Source organism: Anser brachyrhynchus, assembly GCF_964034855.1.
Source record: "Anser brachyrhynchus genome assembly, chromosome: 4".
Taxonomy (NCBI): Eukaryota; Metazoa; Chordata; class Aves; order Anseriformes; family Anatidae; genus Anser; species Anser brachyrhynchus.
Genome location: NC_137698.1, coordinates 59,817,158 through 59,837,173, shown reverse-complemented (window position 1 = coordinate 59,837,173; position 20,016 = coordinate 59,817,158). Strand labels below are relative to the sequence as shown.

The window sequence follows — 20,016 nt, the reverse complement described above, 5'->3', positions numbered from 1 at the left end:
AACAGAGCGTCCTGGTTTTGTGACTTCAGGGCTGCTCCCTACTGCCAAAGGGCCAGAGTGCAGTTGGACTGCCCATCGTCCACTCGTTCCGGGGAGGAAAGGACTTTGGGAGCAGCAGGAGTGCTAGCATTGTTCACATCCCTTAAACGTCCTCAGTTGGTGGGGCTTTAATTTTATCTCCTTTTGCAGGATGGATAGGAAAGAGAGGGTACGTTGGGTCAGTAGTATTTCAAAGCAGGTTATCTGAGGTTGGCTGTTTGTACGTTATGTGTGGATGTGAAAGCCATGGTTTATTTTAAAAGTAGGTTAAACTCCTAATCTTCAGGACAAAGTCTTTATAGCAACATTTGTAATGGCAGACAGCTGATCAGGATTGGGGCCTAAGTGCTGCGGGCAGGCAAAAGCGAGAGCGAGCCGAGGGCCGGGTGCGATTCTGCGGCTGCGTGTGCTCCTCCTGAGTTGCACCTGGAGGGAGACAGATGTCACTTCAGCAGCTGCCATACCTCACGTGTGTGGTGCTATCGAAGGAGCAAGAGCTCCTGACATGCATCATTTATCTGCAGCTTAGTTAGATGTGTCTTACTACACGAGTCCAAGTACGTTCATTGCAAGAAAGAACAAGATGCACACTGCTGCGAAGTAATGGATCTGCATAACCTTCAGCGCCTGATGCACCTTGCACAGGACTGAATACCAGCCATGGCAGTATTTTTATTGAAGAAGTAGCACAGCAACAACAACTGTGGTTCTGCGAAGTCAGAGGAAATATTAGAAGACCATAAAATGTTTAGGGCGCGAGTAGCCTGAGGATTTAAAAACTCCTTTCTCGGAGATGCTGCACAGATAAAGAAGCCACAGTAGTTAGGAACGCTCCCGGTGCGGGTTGGGTCGTATTCGGCTGCATGGCTTTGAGTTGTGGCAAACTGTAAAGATCAGGGGAGGGCAAAGAAGAGACACGTGTGGGATGTTGGGGTGGGTGAGCCTGGGGAAGGGAACTCTGCTCCGAATTTGTGAATGGTTCAGGATGTGTGGAGTCATGGGCTGAAGAGGGGCTGCGAGAAGAATTTTCATCTTTTTACAATATAATTTTGTTTATTTTGATTCTTTCTTGTTAGTTTGTGCCTCTGATGTGTTGGTTGTTTAGCACTGGGTGTTACTGGTAGTACAACCTTCTCTGTTTCCCTTAGTGATCTCACCTGTGTGTAGTGAACCCATTTGTGTTTTGGAGAAGATAAAATTCTCCTTCCGGAGGTCTTTGTTGAGCCACTTGTATTTTCATTCATTCACTACCCTCATCCATGTGAAAGTTAAGTGTGAAATGTTCTATTTGAGCACGAATGTGTGTGTGTGAAACCTCCAGAGCATTCTTTTTTCAGTTGTATTTGCCACTGGCAATTCATAACAATACCCTGTTTCCAGCCTCATTACAAATAATCAGAGGGGGATGAGGTGGAGTTACAGAAATCAAATACATACGCAAATATATTAAAAATGGTGTGAATCAACAGATATATTTAATATGTATTTCACAGACCAATGATAGAAAAAACTACTGTATGAAGTTTGGTAGTCAAGCTTGTGCAGGATCACAAATGGCCGTTTTTCAATACACAGGCATTTTGTGTGTGTGAACCACCAGATGGGACGTTGTTTCCTAGACGATCTTTTCTCGGGGGAGTTGTGTTCCAACATGCTTGTGAGAAAATATGGTTGTGTAGGTGAATGTGCAGAAATATTTTCAGTATTTGCATCTTGTCTTCACAGAGGTACATGCGCCAGAAAATACATTTACATTAAGAAAAAAATCCTGTGTATTTTTCTTATAACGTATTTGCAATTTAACTTTAGTAGAGAACGTGGAAATCTGCAAATGCAGAAATCTGTAAAAAACAAGATGAGGCTGATCTAGAACAGTTGTCTTGCCATGTAGATTGCAGTGTACTGCTTAACTCGTATGAAGTGTTTTTAACCAACAGGCAACGAAGGGATGGCTCCTGAGATCTGTTCAGTATGTCCTAGACATGGACGCTGTTGTGTCTGGTGGCTCTGATAATTTTAAGCATGTTTGAAGTCTGAGTATGAACTTTCCTCTGTGCTTCTTCAGTACCTCCCTAATTTCTCTGTAAGTAAATTGAATCAAATTAGGAAGAAATTTTTTGCTAGGAAGAAATTCTTCATTGTAAGGGTGGTGAGGCACTTGCACAGGCTCCCCAGAGCAGCTGTGGATGCCCCATCCCTGGAGGTGCTCAAGGCCAGGCTGGATGGGGCCTTGGGCAGCCTGGGCTGGTGGGAGGTGTCCCTGCCCACGGCAGGGGTAGGAACTGGGTGGTTTTCAAGGTCCCTCCCAACCCAAACTGTTCCAGGATCCTCTGAAGTTGGAAATGGTCAGCAGCTGAAGGGGGGTTAAAGAAAAAGAAACAACTAATGTGTCAGTTAACTGCTGAAAATTGATACTTCTGTATTAATCCTCTATACAGACTTTAAACATAAAACTGACTGAAAACTCAGCATTTCACTTCCCCAGCTCTTAGGTAACCTCAGCAAGCTCAGTAAGCCTCGAAATAGCACCGCGAAGTGAACGATCCTGGCGAACTCTGTACACAACTTTTAATAGGCTCGTGATAACTGACCACACAGCGACTCGAAAAGAATTCTGTGAAGATTATTTTTGTTTGTTAGGGTAGAAACGGTAGGCCCTGTTGTGACTAGCTGTCCTGTGCTGAAGGCTGAACTTACATTTCAAAGATTTTCTGCCTTTCCAGATATGTTGGAGTTGTTGATTTTAAGTTGAGGGAAAACAATAAAAAAAAGCCTGCAAATTACTTGTCTTCTTTCTTCTTTCTTTCTTTAAAAGGCTTTTGTCTCGTTGTCCAGCCCCAGACTCCTCACATTCCTTCACAGATGTACGTGGCTGTACTGCAGGAGCCGGTTGCATCTGACAGCAGACTGCTTTTAGAACAGGGATCAGGGGAAGGACAGAAGTTTCCGTTTAGCACACTCCCAACTACAGCGTACCTGTAGTGGCTGAAATGTTAGTATTTCTTCACTCCCCACCCCGTCACAATGAGTGGCTTTTGGGATACCACCTATTCCCCAGAAATCGGAGATGTAGAGCTGTTGGCACGTAACTTCAACCTCTCATCAGACTTCACTGTCACTTCATGTTGTTGGAGAGCAGAGGTTGGAATTTGTTCTTTCTTTCTGACTTGGGCAGTGTATTCTGAAACGTCTCTGGAGATGCTATAAAAATCTGAAGATCTTTTCATTAGATTCCTCCTATTTCAAGCATTGTTTCCCTCAGACCTCCTCTGAGGAAATAAAACTTTCTTTAGTCACTCTATTCTGTATTTAATTTAGTGTTCTTAATCATCTCTATCCCCTAATAAGTACACTGTGCGTGTCTCAAAGCCCATTCATTTGACAGCTTTGTTTAAGGCAAGTGGGACTTGCCACTCCATCAGGCTCCGGGCCTTATGCTGTCCTGGATTAGTGATTGCCATATTTTGTGGCTGACAACATCGGGAGGTTTCTGCTTCAGGAGAAGGAGCCGGAACTGTTGCATTAAACAGCTATGGGATAACATTTTTTTTCCAGGAAAGTTCCCTTCTGAGCAGTCTTCCTTTCCCGTGCAGAAAGCACACGATTTCCCTTCAGTTATCCTATTTACTGCGGCTGGCTGGGGTGAGGTTAACATGCTTCCTAGCAGCTGTTCTGGTGCTGTGTTTTGGGTTTGTGACCAAAGCACTGCTGCTAACACCCCCCTGTTTTAGGTGTTGCTGACCAGGGTCTGCCCGGCATCGAGGCCTTTCTGCCTTGCAGTGAGTGCACTGGGGGCTTGTGAGAGGCCAGGAGGGAGCACGAGCAGGCAGATGACCTGGGCTAACCTGAGAGATGTTCCCTACCATAAAGTGTCATCCTCAGCAATAAATGGGAGAGGGGGCTTAGGGAGGTTAGCTGTCTTTTGGGGGGGAACTGGCCGAGCTTGATCCACCCGTGGGAGTTGGCGAGTGATTGCCTTGCATTGCTTGTTTTCTTTCTGTCTTCTTCCACTTCTTCATTTATTAAACATCTTTTTTTTTAATCTGAAGCCACAAGTTTTCTTGCTTTTTATTCTTCCTTTCCTCTTCCCCCATCCCACTGGGAGTGGGGGGAGATGAGCCAGCAGCTGTGTGGTGCCTAGCTGCCTACCGGGGCTAACCCCACAACACCATGAAGATCCCTTCCTGCTTGTGTAAGGCAAAAAGAGGTGCTTACTCAGATATCAACACGTGGATATCTGCTCTATGTTTTGGGATTCTTCAGGGTAGGTCAAGTATTTCACTTTTATTTTTAATCCAGCTTTTCTGGTGCCTCACTTCCCATAATGTGCTTCTCCAGCCCATTCTTCTCAGCTAGCCAGCCTTAGTCTGCCACTCATGTCTTCCAACTCTTGCTCTTCCTGGTATTCCCTGCCTGCTGGCCTCATCAGCGTACTCTTTCCACTCAGCTGTTAACTCCTACTGTCCTCAAATTCGACAGCTCCCCTTTGCTTTTTGCCTCTCAGGAGACCATTATTTACAGTAAGATCCATGATACTCATGCTATACGCCAAAAGGCCAAGGGAAGACAGAATTCTTAAGGCAAATTGCTGAAGTTTGCCTCTATTTGATTGCTGTGGATTGATTTTTTTTAAGGCTAATGAGCTCAGCAAATAAAGGTGAATGGACTTTCTCAGGGACTGTGAAAGGGTTGTTCCTGGCTAAAGGCCAGTGCCGGAAGAATGTGAAGTTCATATTCCAGGCATGAGGATGCTACAGCAGTTTAGCGACCACCAATTTTCAGTTGAAGCTGAGGATGGGACAGCCTGGGATTTCTTTTTTATAGTTCTTGCAAATGCAAAACTGCCTTGGTTTTAATTTATTTTTTCCTTCCAAAGTTGACTTGAAACACAGAGTCATTGGGGAAAAAAAATGTTCAGCCAGAACAGTTAAGTTTAGCAACAGAAAATAAGATTGTATTACAGAAAGAAGTTGGGTACTGCTAGTAGATGGTTACAGTAACTGATCAATTTTCTTTGTGCTCTTACGCAGATGTTGGCAATGATGGAACTTCCCACTCTCACAGTGATAGGAGGCTGTGGTATAATGTGTATTGTATCTGAGTGAGGCATTCCGAATAGGATTTGGCATTGTGATGTTGTCTGAAAACATTTGAGAATTACCATTGGTGTTGTCATGTTTACCTAACCTGAGAATGTTAAAAAATTGAGCAGGAGTAGTTAGTGTTCGTACAAGGTTCATGGTAGCGCATTGTTCGTGTCCAGGGTTACTTGAGAGGCAGGCAGGTACAGCATGCGAAGAGGCAGAAGCAGTACGTTTTCTTCCCATTCCGTGAACGGAGAAAAGTTTGAATAAAAGTTTGAATGGCAAACTGGGGCTTGCTAAATGAAAAGGATGGATTTGAAAAGAAGAGTGATTTGGGACATGATGTGCGAGCAGAGCTATTCCTACAGTGTGGAACGTGCAAGTGAAATTAATTTATGCAAAGTATCAGAGGAGAAGTAAAATACATAAAGTAATAGGATACAGAGCAGTGGTTGGAGAAAATATAGGACTGGGAAAAGAATTATTGGAACCGGCACAACTAGCTGCAACAGCAAGTGGTCCTGGTGAGCCTCGCGCTCGCACTGCTGTTTGCAGTGCAGTGTGTTAGTGAAATGCAGTTTGCACTGAATCAGTTTTGTGAATTGACATGGCAGCTTGGCTGTGTGTCTGGCATTGCAGTACAGTACACCTGAAGCAGTGCTTAGTCTTGGATAGTTTTTAAAAAACAAGGAAATGAGAGGGCATTCAGATACAATTATATACGACTTCTTATTAGGACTTCAAATTATATATATTTAGCTTATTTTATAACCACTAGAGGAAATGGTCTGTGATACATTTTGTTTCCTGTATATTTTTAATGCATCAATTTACATATTTTCAAGATGTATACAAAGAGGAGTAAGGGAAATGCCGAACACAAAAAGAAATCCCAGAACAGAGAAAATCCAGGAAAAGCCTACACGAGAAAAATATTGCAAGCTCTGTCAGGTAATGCTGACAAAACTGAACTGGCTTATATTTCAACATGTCAAATAGCTTGAAATAACTGCAATCATAGCTTATACACTGTCTGTCATTTAGCACAAAACTGTAAATGTTTCTTGCACTTCCAGAGTGTCTGTCTTGGCCTCACAAACATTAAAGAGCCTTCTGCATGGCAGTTACTGGTGGTCCTTGTACGCCGCGTTGGTGATACAGGTATCGACAGCAAATTGAAAACATACGGAAAGAGCAAACCAAATGAACCATTAAATGTAATACATGTGCTACTTTTAGTTTTCCTGTCTTTTTTGTGTATCTTGAGTTTTGCAATGCGACTGAAAGTGTGGTTCCCTGGATGCAACAGCTGCTGCGGAATAGTCGGGCTCGCAGGGGCGTAGATACTGGACCATGCCTGCCGGCCGTCAGCTGCAGATGACCAAGGAAAGAATCAAAGACAGCTCCAAATGTTGACTGGTTTTTATTGCTGGTGATGTCTTTGCTGCTGCTAGACCATGGTTTAGGGTTTCCTGAGAACAAGGTTGTGAAAAAAAATAGGTCGTTATGTTTAATAGAAACTAACAGAGTACTGTACCAGACTTTTGTATAAGCTTTTTTTAAGTCCTTTTTTCAGCCTCCACAGCATCCTCTAGCAGTAAATATGTTTCACAGCTTAGTCTAAAAAAACAAGTGTTGGTAGAGCAACAAAAAATCATTTTTTAGAATGAAATTGGGAGACATTAGATATAATTCCTAATTCCTGTTTGTGAGAAATAGAGAATAACCATCTTCTTTTCACATCCTGCATACCTTTTCTTTTTCTTGCAGGTTGTTGCATCCGTTTGTCACTTTTCTCTCAGGGTTTCTCTCTCACTAAAGCCTAAAGAGTTTGAGCCTATTGAGAACTATTGATCGTGCTTATTAATTTTCTTGGTATCTTTTTGTGCTCTGAGATTCCTTCTTTTCACAGTGGTTCTCAGTGGACGGCAGGCAGCATTCAATCTTTTGGGTGCGTGGCAGAACAGTGTCACGGCATAATCACGTCTGAGTTGTTAATTCTTGAATTATGACCTCTTTGACCAGTGCTGTCATTGGGCTAGAGAGGTTCTTTACTGGATGTCTAAGAATGCAGTGGTAATCAACATTATTCATGTACACATTATTTAAATAATTTATAATTGTAGCGCTTCCGTACAAGAATAACACTAACTTTTCCTAAAATATCATAGCTATCCTTGTCAAAGTTTCTATTAATTGGAGTCGTTTGTAGGTTAGATCGTAAGAGTTGTAAGTTCTGAGTAACATTCATGGGATTCTTGAAAAGATGCTGAGGTGGTGCAGGGAGGTGCTGATCGCTGATGTCAAGGATGAGGCGTGCGACCACCGGTCTTTGGTCAAGTTCTCTGCTCTCTGGGGACAGCGACAGGACCCGAGGGAACGGCACGGAGCTGGGACAGGGGAGGGTCAGGCTGGGGGTTAGGGAAAGGTTCTTCACCCAGAGGGTGGTCGGGCACTGGGACGGGCTGCCCAGGGCACTGGTCACAGCACCGAGCCTGCTGGAGCTCAGTGCTCTCAGACACATGGTCTGATTTTGGGGTGGTCCTGTACAGAGCCAGGAGTTGGACTCCATGATCCTCCTGGGTCCCTTCCAACTGGGGAGATTCTGTGATTCTGTAAGATGACGTTATTAAAGAAGCAATAGCTGTATTTAATTAGCGTGTCAAAAATTGGACTTCAGTAAATGTGAGTCTGTAACTTCCTCCTGTTTTACCTTGCCTTGTATGTGTATGTAACATCATCTCTGCAGAAGGTTCGTGTTGCTACAGGTAGCATTTGTGTGTGTTCCCAAGCCGACTCCAGCGAAGCCATGAGCTTCCTTGTGGATGGCAGAGGCTGGGGAAAGCTGCCAGGTGATTTAGGAAGGTGCTGCGCCCAGCATCAAGTCATCCGAGTTCAACTTCTGACTCAGTCAGGGGCCTGCAAGGGGACACTGCACATCTCCAGAGTGGCTCCAGGCTTTCGCTCTGCCTCTGAAGTGGCCCTGTTGGTACAGGGCCAAGAGGATGGGTTTTGTTTCCTGGAGTAATTGCACCTGTTCCGTGTAGATGCCGTGCTCGCACAGCTTTACTAGGCAGCGGTAAGCCCACCTGCAAGGGGACGGTACCTGCTGCGCCCAGAGGTAGCACCAGCACATGCTGCCTTGGAGAACGGCTGGGTTGGTCCAGGGACGTTGTGGGCTGCGTGGTTTCTGCTGTGCTTGTGGCCTCTTCTTGGGCTGGATCTGTTGGCCAAGCAGGTGTCGTGTGATGCTTCCTTCGCTCCAAGCTGGCACCTCTTCATTTTTCTCTTTGTGAATTAAAAGGTGCGGAGGGTTTGAAACAAAGAATATGGTTCTGGCAGCTAACCTTCAGGGTTTTGTTCGAATCAGAGGGCATGCCTGGGAGGTGGAGTGCCTGGGAGGCAGATCCTGAAAAGACGGGGTAGAAGAGGAAAGGTTTGGGAATATAACTTCGTCTTGGTAGGAGTGTCGGCTTGTGCAGGTGTAGACAGCCGGTACTGCTGCCCAGGTGCAAAGCTGGCGGGTTTTGTACTTACTTTCTGCCCTACGACTGTGACAACACAGCCACGTGTACCACAGAGAAAAATCCAAATAAAGTACATGTCCGATAGAGCTTGAAACTCAAAACACACAAAAACAAATCTCGCAGCCAGAATTTTATCAGGTTGCATTTTAACTTAAAATAAGGCAAAACACGAGCGATACACTAACACCACCAAAGTAAAATGGGAAAGGAACTTAAGCGTGTTCAGAAAAATAAATGTATATTTCATTGTTGAAACTGGAAGAAGACCAACCTCATTTGGCTTAATCCTCTTTATTTGATTCCTCTGTCTGGAGTGGACCACCAGCACTTCACAAGGCAAATTTCTCCAAAGTGGAATAATAACAAAACCTTGCTGAGCGATCTTGTCACTGCCCTTTCAGCAAAGTGCTGTTTTGCTCAACGCTATAAACGACATGAGCTGCGTATTTACACTTTGCACATCTGGAGCAGTACCGAAATGAAATCGAAACGCAGCGAGTAATTCCCCAAGCTGTGGTGGAGGAGCTGCGGGCAGCCTGGCTGCACAAATGGTTAAATGACGCCACCAGGAATTCCCCCGGCGGGTCCTCATTGTCCTAGGGAGCCTCCGCTGCTGCTGTAGGGAAATATTAGAGGTGGGTTTTTCCCTTATCCAGGAAGCGTGAAGGGAAAGATATGCCTGCTTATCGAAGGGCTTGGCAAGGCGCAGCGATAGTTATGAGCACTGACAGCAGCAGCGCTCTCTCTTCTGCCTCGGTTTATTTTTAGATAGAAAAGTGTTAAGCTAAGCCTGTTAGATGTTTGTCTTCGAGCCGATAAGTGCCTTTTTTCCCCCTTTTCTTTGTCCTCATTTTATTTTGTGGTTATACTTCCGTACCAGGTTGAGCAGATGTATATTGCTGTGTACAGCCGTCCTTTTTTGCTCAGGTCTTTTACTTGGCGATTTTGGTTTAATCTGAGGATGTTTTCTCTTAGTAAAAGTGTTACTGCCTTGTGTAGACTCATTTTCTGGTGTTAGTTAAGGCTTGTCTAAAGAGCGTACTGTCTCTCAAGAGCAAGCGAAAGCACTGGAGGAAATACAGCTGTCTCAAAACACTTCGACTAAACAACATTCGGTGTATACCAGGGTATTTCTGGCTTGTGCTTTGCTACAACTCACAAGAGATTTTTCGTATACTTCTGTACCAGCACACATGAAGTATGTTGTCATCCTTTTTACGCCGTAAAGAGAAACAGATTTTTGAGAAATAAGCCCAATGGGGAGAATTTGCTGTGATTTGTTAGCGCAGAGCTAAGGCTGTTAATTTCTGTTGGTAATAACTGCTTTTTTTGGCACTTCTGGTCAATGCAAAGAGCTTCTGGTTATCTGCGTAGCTGTGATATCGTAAATCTTCCAACGTAATTTGGGGGAAAAGTAGACGTGGCCCTAACAGAAAAGACAATGAAAAAGAGTGAGTTGCTGGAGGCATTTTTTATAAGCGTAAAGTAAATGAAAGACTTGTTTAGTATTAAAGTAACTAGTGTAAATGAAATACTTCGTAGATATTCAGCAAAGAAAGCTATCTAGTCTTCTGAATAAAAAATGCCTCTGCTATTGCGGGAGGAGCTGTTGCAAGATGAATGGCATTGTAATAATAATCAAGCTAGGAAACGACAAAGAAATTATCCCATCTTCCAGTACATTTTCAGAAATTGTAAAATTGGGATAGTGTTTCATTTTGAAATTATGACTAGACGTTTTTGTTTTAAATTAGCAACTTCTTCTTTTTTCAGGAAATTTGGAGAGCGACCTCAACCGAAACGGCTTACCAGGTAAGCATTAAAGAAATTCTATTTGTAGGAATATTCAGAAGTTTCCTTTTTCATCACCAGAAGGATTTCCACGTTTAAAAAGCGTGAATTGCTAATCCTAGGATTTTAAACATCAAAGCTTTTTAAAAAAATGTGATTATTGTATGCAGTTAGCATTCAGAAGAAAACTCTGAACAGCCAGTGGCTTGTTTGTTTTTAGTATGATATTCAAAATGCCTTTTAATAAATTGTATTGACTTCAGTAGGATGTGAATCTGCTTAGTTTTAGATAACCACAGGTAAGCCAGATGTCTTTTATTGCCTGAAAGTGACTGGTGAAGTCATATAAAACAGCATTCTGTACTGGCAAAATGCAGCTGTTCCGTTAGTGCTGTCACGCTGCAGGTAAGAGCAGAATTAACGTGGTGCTGTCCAGGAGTGGTCTTAACCAATTTTTGGTGAAGCCTAAGCAGTCAGTGATGACATGAAATAGTACCATCGAGTCAATTCGTTCTGGAAAATGTTTCATGTGACTGTGCAGTGCTGTGCCTCAACTGGTTCTGGGCTCTCTAGGAAAGAATTTATGCTAGAAGCTGTCAACATTTTTCAAACTGTAGTAACACAGTCAGTGCAAATATTTATTTTTCTCTGCCACAAACTGTCCCCATCAAAAGCAGCTACTGTGTTAAAATCCTCTTAAGTATACAAGATATGCAATTTTTTACAGTTTTGTGTGATGTTATTGCTGTATAAAGACATGGAAACACAGTGTTACTGAGGCCTGCTTCTGTCTTGAATTAAACTGTGTAAAGCACGGTGGGAAAAATGTCTGCATTTTGTGTTGGGGATATATCTGTCTTGTTGCATTTCTGGTTAGTTTGTCTTAAACTTCATTTCAATGCAAAATTGATCTGAAATGACTTAAGTTTTAATTGGACAGACACTGCTGTTTCCTGTTGACCTACCTCTTTTCAGGGATATTTAAAGATACTGTTTGAAGTCATGAACTGCTCTCCATCTTGAGCAGTAACACCTGTTAGTATCCCCTTGAAGTTCGTGATAGAGTTTACCTTCTGTGATTCGAAAACAACAAACTTAATGACTATTTATTCACGTATTTTAACTATGTTGTCGTTTATATAGCGACTCTAAATTTCATGTGCAGGATTTAGCTATTAGATGTGTCAGGTACTTCTTACTTTGATTATAGAGTAGGCATCTGGGAGCTGCTAGCCATCCTTCAAAGCAGGAGCTTGTAAACCTCGTCTATATGAGGGGCTAGAAGCAAGCAACCTAACTGATAGAATATTTTGATAGAATATTTCAAATTGTCAGATAAGGTTTTGAACCTACTTAAATGCAGCTAGTCTATTAAAAGGTGTAAGCATCTTATGGCTTAAAATATATTTGTAAACAAAGATTGCAAATAAAGTGTTCATGCAGTTTGAGACAGTTCTTACAATTTGTGTTGTCATGGATAAACATCAGTTTTACCAGTGTCAAATGTAAATAGATTGAGTTAATTCAAATTAAAACAGTAATTTGTCTTTTCTCTGCTCTTACATGCTGCTGTTCTCATAGAAAATCTAGCACACTGATCACTGTCTTACACAGGCATGGCAAATGCAAGAATTTAAAACACGTCATTAGCAAAGCTGGATTGTTGTCATTTCCCCCTGCCTCCACACCATCAACTTGCTTTCCTTTATGAAACTGTATGTGGGGGATTTCTTTTGGAAAAAGTGTCAACAAAATTTTGCCTTTGTCTTCCGTATTTTTTCACTGGAAATGTTTTTACAGAGAAGCCAAGATGTCAGTTTATTTTGGTGTTACAGGTCTGTCTAAAGGGAGTTCAACAGCAGTTATAAAAAATCCCTCTTCTGTAAGGTTTCGTCTCTTTATATAACTTCCTGTTAAATTCATAATTTGTTTGTATGGTCGATGACTTTGAAGATGAGTGCATTGGTGGGCATTCAACCTGCAAAAGCTCCTCCAGGGACTTCAAAATGTTCTGTCAGCACTTTGACACAGCTAAACCCTAGGGTGTTGAATTTGGCGTGCTGCTTAATGAGCAGTTAGATTATTATACAGAGGAATGATAGGGTGTATTGTTCTCTTATTTCTCTCAAGGAATGGCTGTTGGTGTGTCTGAGGTAATTACAGCTTTTATGACTTCTGTCATTACTGTGATGATGAACGATAGAAAAATCTATTTTTTTTGCCTGACTGTATGCAGGAAATAAAGATTTCTCTAGAAAACTAGATCAAACAATAAAGAGTTTAAGTTTTTTCTTATCTTCTTAGCCAAAAGAAAACTAACATAAACATGACAAAAGTATTGATTCAGTTAATAGCTTAAACAAAATTGCAGAAGAATTTGTTGCTATCATCAGAAACTGTATTGGTTAAAGAGACAATATTGAATGGTGTTCTAATCAAATATTTGGATTGAATTTTACAAAGTCAGATTTTGAATGTGTTATAGTGATGGGCACTGAGATGATTTCATATCACAAACATCCTTTTTTGTGGACAATGCAGTAGTAGCTGTAAATGACCACAAACCAATGCTGCACTGCTAGCTTGATACAAGATAGTTTGTTGTTTTTGATGTGCAATTGTCAGAGAAAACAAAACAACTTATCTTGACCCAATTAATATAATAACAGTTGTTTTCAATTTCATTTGTATTTTTTTTTGTCCTAAAGCTGCCTTTGGATTATTGTAATTATAACCAAAACCAAAAGAATTTTCAAAATTTATTCTTTTAATTTTTAGGGAAGCAATGCGAAATTACCTAAAGGAGCGAGGTGATCAAACAGTGCTAATACTCCATGCAAAAGTTGCGCAGAAGTCATATGGAAATGAAAAAAGGTAAGTCTCTTTTCCTTCCTGACTTCCTTCCACAGTTCCCAGCTAGGGAAGCTGTAGTGTGTGGTCTGGTGTGTAATGCATTGTAGAATCCCTCAGATTGTTCTATAATCCGAAGAAGCTTAAATAAAATCAAGTGTCCATATAAATCATACAAATATGTAACATGCTGCAAACCTGTGGCATTCGACATAGTGATGCCTGTTCCTGCCAACAGGTTCTCTCTCTGTGGGTGGAATTTTTCTTCCATTGAGTTGAAATGGCTCCATTGATAATGTGATGTTCAAGGAGGTTCTTCCTTGTACCTTTTGTACCTTTTGCTTTCTAAAAGGGAGAACTGAAGACTGGGTGAAAGGCTGGATGCTTTTTTTTATGTCCCGTCCCATCCTATCCCAACATAAAGAACACCTCATAATGATCAGAGGCGTAATTTAACTTTTTTTTTTCAGATTAGCTTAATGATGACCTCAGTTTATTGACTAACTCTCAACCAAATATGTAAAAAAAAAAAAGTCTAAATGTTTTCACCATTATTAATAGTTCAGTGTTTTATAGTGAATTAAAACATCTAATATGTCTAACTGTAAACTTTGCATTTTAAGCCCGGAGTAAAGAAGGTGATTATTGGTGACTATTTGTGGAGAAGTTTTGTCCCGAGTAATTTCAAATCGGTATAAGAGAAATTGTTCACCTCATGGTTGTGATAAACATTCTGTTACAAAAATCAGTACAGTACAATTTACAATAATAGGTAGGGGACAGACCCTACAGGAAGATGTGAGGATGAATGCTTTTTATGCACAGGTGTATTTCCTGTAGTCTTCTCTGTGTGATGCTTTTATTGCATGAGTGGTAGAAGCAAGTAGGGTGATTCTTGATATAGTGATTCTAGTCCTCTTAGGATGAAATATTATATTATTAGCCTTTAATTATAAATGTTAACTTTCTTACCTTGAATTTCACTAAAATAAACAGTGCAGTGTTCAATTAGGAGTTTTCAGATACTTGGATTTTTAATGTTTCTTCACCACAGAGGAGCACGTTCTGCAAGTTAATGGGTTTGAAGTTTCAACCTTTTTCTCCCATTGTTGTGTAACTACTGTTTCATCACTGATTTTTACAGCTTTCTGAGATTGGAGATTTTAACTCGTTTTCCTAGGAAAGTGTTAGTAAATAGGAATATAGTAGAATTAAGCCTATGAAGTTCTCTGTTCAATACTACCAATCTAAAACACATTTCCTGATGTTTGTGGGTCATGGAGGTGCAAACTGTTCTTTAATATTCTGTGCCTGGGTAATTCTGTTCCAAGATGTGTCCTCTTCCCTGATAGGCAGTGTCTCAAATCTTTTCTTTTGGGCAGTTCTGCAGTTTCTGGTTCAGCGGCTCCATTTGCTTACTCATTCTGAGTGCTTTTTAGATCTTTCTGAGATTCTTGATGAGAATCAAATGGGAAGTCAGGGCAGGAGGAAGGGCACAAAAGCAGGCAAGTGTGCTGTGGCTCTGCTGTGTATTATCTACACAGCCCTCTGTTGCTCACTGCCCTGCAAAAGAGTTGTAATGCAAGGCCTTACCAGCAGTAAATAACTTCAACCCTTTGCAGCAAATTTAACAGCCAAAAAGATTAACCATGGCAATATAGATACCTCAGTCTGTTTTCCTCTCAGATTTTATTGTCATTCAAGAGTTGCGTAGTTAAGGCTCATTGCAGAGGAATTAAGCGCATTAGTCCCAGAAAAATGAGGTGCGTGCCAGCAGATATGAAAGCAAATCTCGAAACAGCTTGCTTGTAACTTCAGTCAGTTTCTTCTCCTGGGGCTGGAGCAGTTCTCGTGAAAGCAGGAACATTCTGCAAACCTGCCCTGTGTCTCATTAGGTTGGAGAACAAATTGCATCAGAAGAAGGGAGAAAAATAAGAAGATAAAGTACATTGTTTTGATTATTAAATGTTCCATTACTGTTTGGAAAACTTGAAGAAGTGTTATGAAGAACACAGGGCAGAGCTTCAAATCGTCTGCTAACAGTTTCTGTTGCCTTGAATATGTGTGTATGCTTCGTTTGATGCTGTGAAAGTCACTTTGGCACATGCATTGCCTAAACTCTCGAGTACTGGTAACACTCTGTAAATTAGTAATTGGTTTCTCGCTGCTTTGAAATGATTGCAAAGCAACATTAGGCATTCTTCTACCACCTGGATTTTGTGAGGTGCAGTTTAGTTGCCTAACTCAGCACTGCCGTAGTCGTTCCTGAAAGGTATCTCAGTTTCACTGCTTAAAAATGGGAGCGTGTCAGTTGTGTGTGCAGGATTTCAGAGCTCTGCAAAAGAAGGCTGGGAATGAAAACAGTTGGATGCTTGTTATAAAATAATATGATGGTGACAGGACGAGGGGGAATGGGCTGAAGTTGCGCCAGGGGAGGTTTAGGTTGGATATTAGGAAGAACTTCTTACAAGAACAACCGAAAGGGTTTGTTAGGCATTGGAATGGGCTGCCCAGGGAAGTGGTTGAGTCACCATCCCTGGAGGTCTTTAAAAGACGTTTAGACGTAGAGCTTAGTGATATGGTTTAGTGGAGGACTTGTCGGTGTTAGGTCAGAGGTTGGACTGGGTGATTGTGGAGGTCTCTTCCAACCTGGATGATTCGGTGATCTGATTGCCATTCTGGTGCAGGGATGAAATAGGTGTTTGGAATACATGCTAATAATTCGTTTTTCAGTTAAAACCTCTTTTATGTTACTAACCCACATTTTAGACTATTTCTGGTACTGTTCTGCTAGCTCCCAGGCTGTAAGCACCAGCAATGATGTCCTGTTGTTATCTAGATTGTCAGCATAAACAAAAATTCTAGTTATTAAATCGTTGTATCCTTGTGTGCCCCCAAGGTACCTTGTGCAACGGAATGATTAATTAGCTTCTTTATTTTATTTTATTTTTTTGAATTTTTAAATTGCTTCTGGTTTATTCATAGCAGAAAGTGCCCTTTCATCTTTTGTATTGTTGGACTGAGGAAAAATTAGTGAAGTTTTAAGGCTGCTTCATGCAACTAGTTAATCAAGTTTTCATCCCTTTTAATAGTAAATACCATTTCTAAAGAGAGTTGTTTTCTGTACATCTTTATAGACATATCTCATACCTGTTTTTACTGACAAATGCCAGATTTTCCACAGGACTTCAGTACGGCATTAGTATGACTGGTTAGGTTTTGATCCATAAAGAATAAGGTATATTGCACTATGTTCAGAAATAAAAAAAGTTACAAAATGATTTCTTAAATGACATGTCTCTCAAGGAAATATAGAAATATAGAGCCAAAAAACAAACAAACAAAAAAAACCACCCTTCCAGCTTCTGTTCCACTCCTTAAGCTTTGTTTGTTGTGAAGTGTTGGAAGATATTTATCATTATTAAACTTTGCATGGCATAATTAGAAGTCTGGTGCAATAACTGCCTTTCACTGTTTTGATGAGGTTTAGTAGATGGTGAAATGCTCTGTTGAAAGCTGGTTGTAGACTGCACAGATCTCTCGTGATATGGTCTGGTTTAAGTGTCCTCACAGAAAGACAGCTCCAGGTTGCTACCACGTAGGTGGAGACTTTCTGCATCAGTTTGAGGGTGTTCCTGATACTCGTCCCGATATAATAGCGTGCTAATGAAGGGAGGCTTCTTTCTTCTTTGAGTGGACCTTTCTTAGTAGCCTTGCCCTTTCTGGAGTTCCTGTTGTTTTATTTAACGAAGAAGTTGGGCAGCTATAAGCCTGGTGCTGGACTTGAGCTGAATTAAAGACTTCTTGCCTAATGTTTCCTGCTGGATGGCTGCCATCTGTCAGGGCATTCAGCTGACAGAGGCTCAGATGATGTTGAGTCCTAACGAGTGTGGGTGTTTGGCTTGTGCTTGTCGTGTCCCTTCCCTCCTCCCCATACTTCTATTCACTGAGGTTTCTCTCTTCAGAGTCGGTCCTTCTTAGCACAAGGGACGCAGTTTGAACAGTGTGAACATTCAACACGTTGAAGGACTCAAGTGTTTTGGATTCCAAGATGATGTTTGTCAGAGGCTGAGGGCCAGGCTGGTACTTGTGGGCTACATGCTGTTCCAGTTTAAACATTATCACTGCTGATTAGCCTGCAAATGTTCTAGCTGCATCTTGTTTTACGGCTGTTGGTGAAGGACCTTCTGTAATTCCTGCTCAAACACTCCCCTTCACTGCGCTGTGTTTGTTGTTGAGAGCGTAGCCTTTTCTAGGGCTTACCTCATGGCTCCACTTCTTTATCCTCAGCACTCTAGCACCCAATTATTTTTAGTTTGTTTCTTGTTGTGTTGTGTTCTTCAGTGGATGTTGTCAGTCCATCCAGCTCCGAAGGAGAGAAGACTGCTCGGTGTTTGCACGCTCAGAGCAGGGTGGGTAATTGACAGCCTCCTGCCCTGGCCCAACTGACCAACGGGTACAAAGGAAAAACTTCCCTGCTAATGGCACCCCGGAGTTAAAGAAAATGTGGTAGACACCTCTAAATCCTCCTTAAGGCACTGACTTTGAAAAGATGAACAGAGGGATGGATGACTTGGGTATTTGAAAAGAGCAAACCTTAGGGAACAGAACCCTGTGGTTTTAAAAGAGCATCGAGTGCATCACAGCTAGGTAGCAATGTCATAACCTGATCTGCTTTTACTTTATGCCCTTTCCTCTCTTGGCAGGTTCAGTAAGGGTAGCTTCTCTACCGTGTTTCTCTGTATTGATCGGCTTTAGTTGGCTGAAGGGGCTGAGGGAATATTGCCCTCTCCTTGGGTGACTGTCTGATTAAAAACAATATTGCAGGTTCTGCCAAAGGCTCCTCCTATTCCTCTTTTGATTGTTGCAGTCAAGACTCAGAAACTAATAGAAATTATCTTGTTCCTCCCTTGAAGTCGTCTGGAATGAAGGGGAGCTCCCTTAGACACCTCAGCTTGGTGTTCTTGCCGTGAAAAAACATTCGGTTTCCAGTCTGGTGGGCTGGATGTGTCAGAAGAAATGAGTAACAGCTTGCTTCTGTTTCCTGTACCGCGTTTCTGCGCTTGTAGCCTTAATATAGTTGGTAGTACTGTGTCCGTTCCTTGGTTGAAACGAAATTATACTGAAAGAAGGCAAGTGGTGGAGGCCTTTTGATTTTAGGAGACTGATCCTCTCTCTGATCTTTCCTGGCTAACATCAGTGCCACTGTTAGTTCAATCTAAAACTGCCAGTCATTTTGGTTACACCAGTCACAAATCCTTGGAAGGTGCAAAGCTGGGGCATCACAGGGAAGGCAGCCTCTGCTTGAGAAATAAGGTGTCCACAAGAACTCTGTTCTCAACTGCATGTTGTGGGGTTAGGTTGCTGAAAGTACTTCGTATATTTAACCTGGTATCCCAAAATATTTTCCTGGTTCAGCCAGTCACTGTGCCTTAAATCAGCAAATAGGAGGTACTGAATCTGCACCTTGCCATGAGGCTTTAGCAAGCGTGGAGTGGGTTTTGTCCGATGAAGCTGTTCCTGGTTGCTACACTCCAGTAATGAACAAGCTTAAAGAGCTGATCAGATCTCGTGCGGTTTCCAGATCAAGTTGTTAGGTGTTTACCTCGTGGAGGAATGCCCTTTTTTGTTTTACTGCTCATTCAGCAAGGAATTACCAGTCCATTCGTGGCACAGAGAAGAGGTATTAAGAGAAAATGTCATAAATCCAAAGAGGAAATCACATCCTCTGTGATTTTCCACTTCTGTACTGAAAATTCTGACCAAGCTCAGAAGAACCAGAGGCAGCTGCCTTTCCCCCCAACACCTATCATTTTCTTTTTGCTATAGGTCAGATTAATACTTCAGAATAATTTCTGCCTCCCACTCACTCTTACTTTAGCTTGTGGTTAAAGAAAAAAGAGGTAGGCCCTGTAAATCAAAGGTTGTTGAAGGAGGAGCAGTTTCATTTGTTCCACCAAGCATTGTCCTGCCATTTTCCCCATCAGCAACACTGGAAATTACCTAAATTAACTATTCTGGGGAGGCGATTTGCCTTCTTGTTTTTTTCCATTTCACAGTTATCTGAAAGCCAGCCTCTCATCATAAATGTTTACATTCCTATTTACATGGGAAATAGTTTGTTAAGGAGAAACGCTTCCTAGCAGTTAGTTTATACGTATCAGACACATTTTTTAATGCTCTGTGAAAATTAGAAACAGGGGGATACTTGTGCCTTTTATTCACACTTCTGCATAGAAAATTGTTAGTTAACCTTTTCTATACGTGGGTTGCTGGGGTTTTGAAGAAGTGAAAAGCCCCCGTGCTGTACTTGTCTGTATCTGAAGGCTGACACGTAAGAAAACCCACTGAAATCATGGTCACTCACTCTTTCCTCTCATTTTCTAGTTGAAACTTAACTTAAAATGGTCTAAGTTAAGGGTCTATTTCTTTGTTCAGTGATCCAAAGTTTCCCAATGTTTTTCTCAGTTTCAATTTAGAAAGAGCTGTAATTGTTGTGGCTTGTTTTCTCTTCAGCAGTGGGTTAAAGCTTCTTTCTTACAGGTCTTTATTGCCACCTAGCGGCCGTAGTCATGTAAAGGACTTGGTTTAGAGTAAAGCTGAAATGCAAATAGATACGAAAAAAGTTTGGGATTTTTTTCAGGTGTTTTGACCAGTAATATAGACAAAAAGACTACATGAGGAAGAAAAGCAAATGTGTGATGCTTTCTTCATGGTGTTATACC

General features: G+C 41.6%; 1 protein-coding gene across 2 annotated transcripts in view; it reads left to right on the top strand.

The window, feature by feature from the left end:
- Positions 1-20,016, top strand: part of RBPJ (recombination signal binding protein for immunoglobulin kappa J region) — a 59,314-nt gene that overhangs the window by 21,012 nt on the left and 18,286 nt on the right. For both annotated transcript variants that reach the window (XM_080588873.1, XM_080588872.1), the window contains exons 2-3: positions 10,424-10,462; positions 13,220-13,315. In XM_080588873.1, the coding sequence (XP_080444999.1) occupies positions 10,424-10,462; positions 13,220-13,315 (135 nt within the window). The remainder of the gene's footprint in view (positions 1-10,423; positions 10,463-13,219; positions 13,316-20,016) is intronic.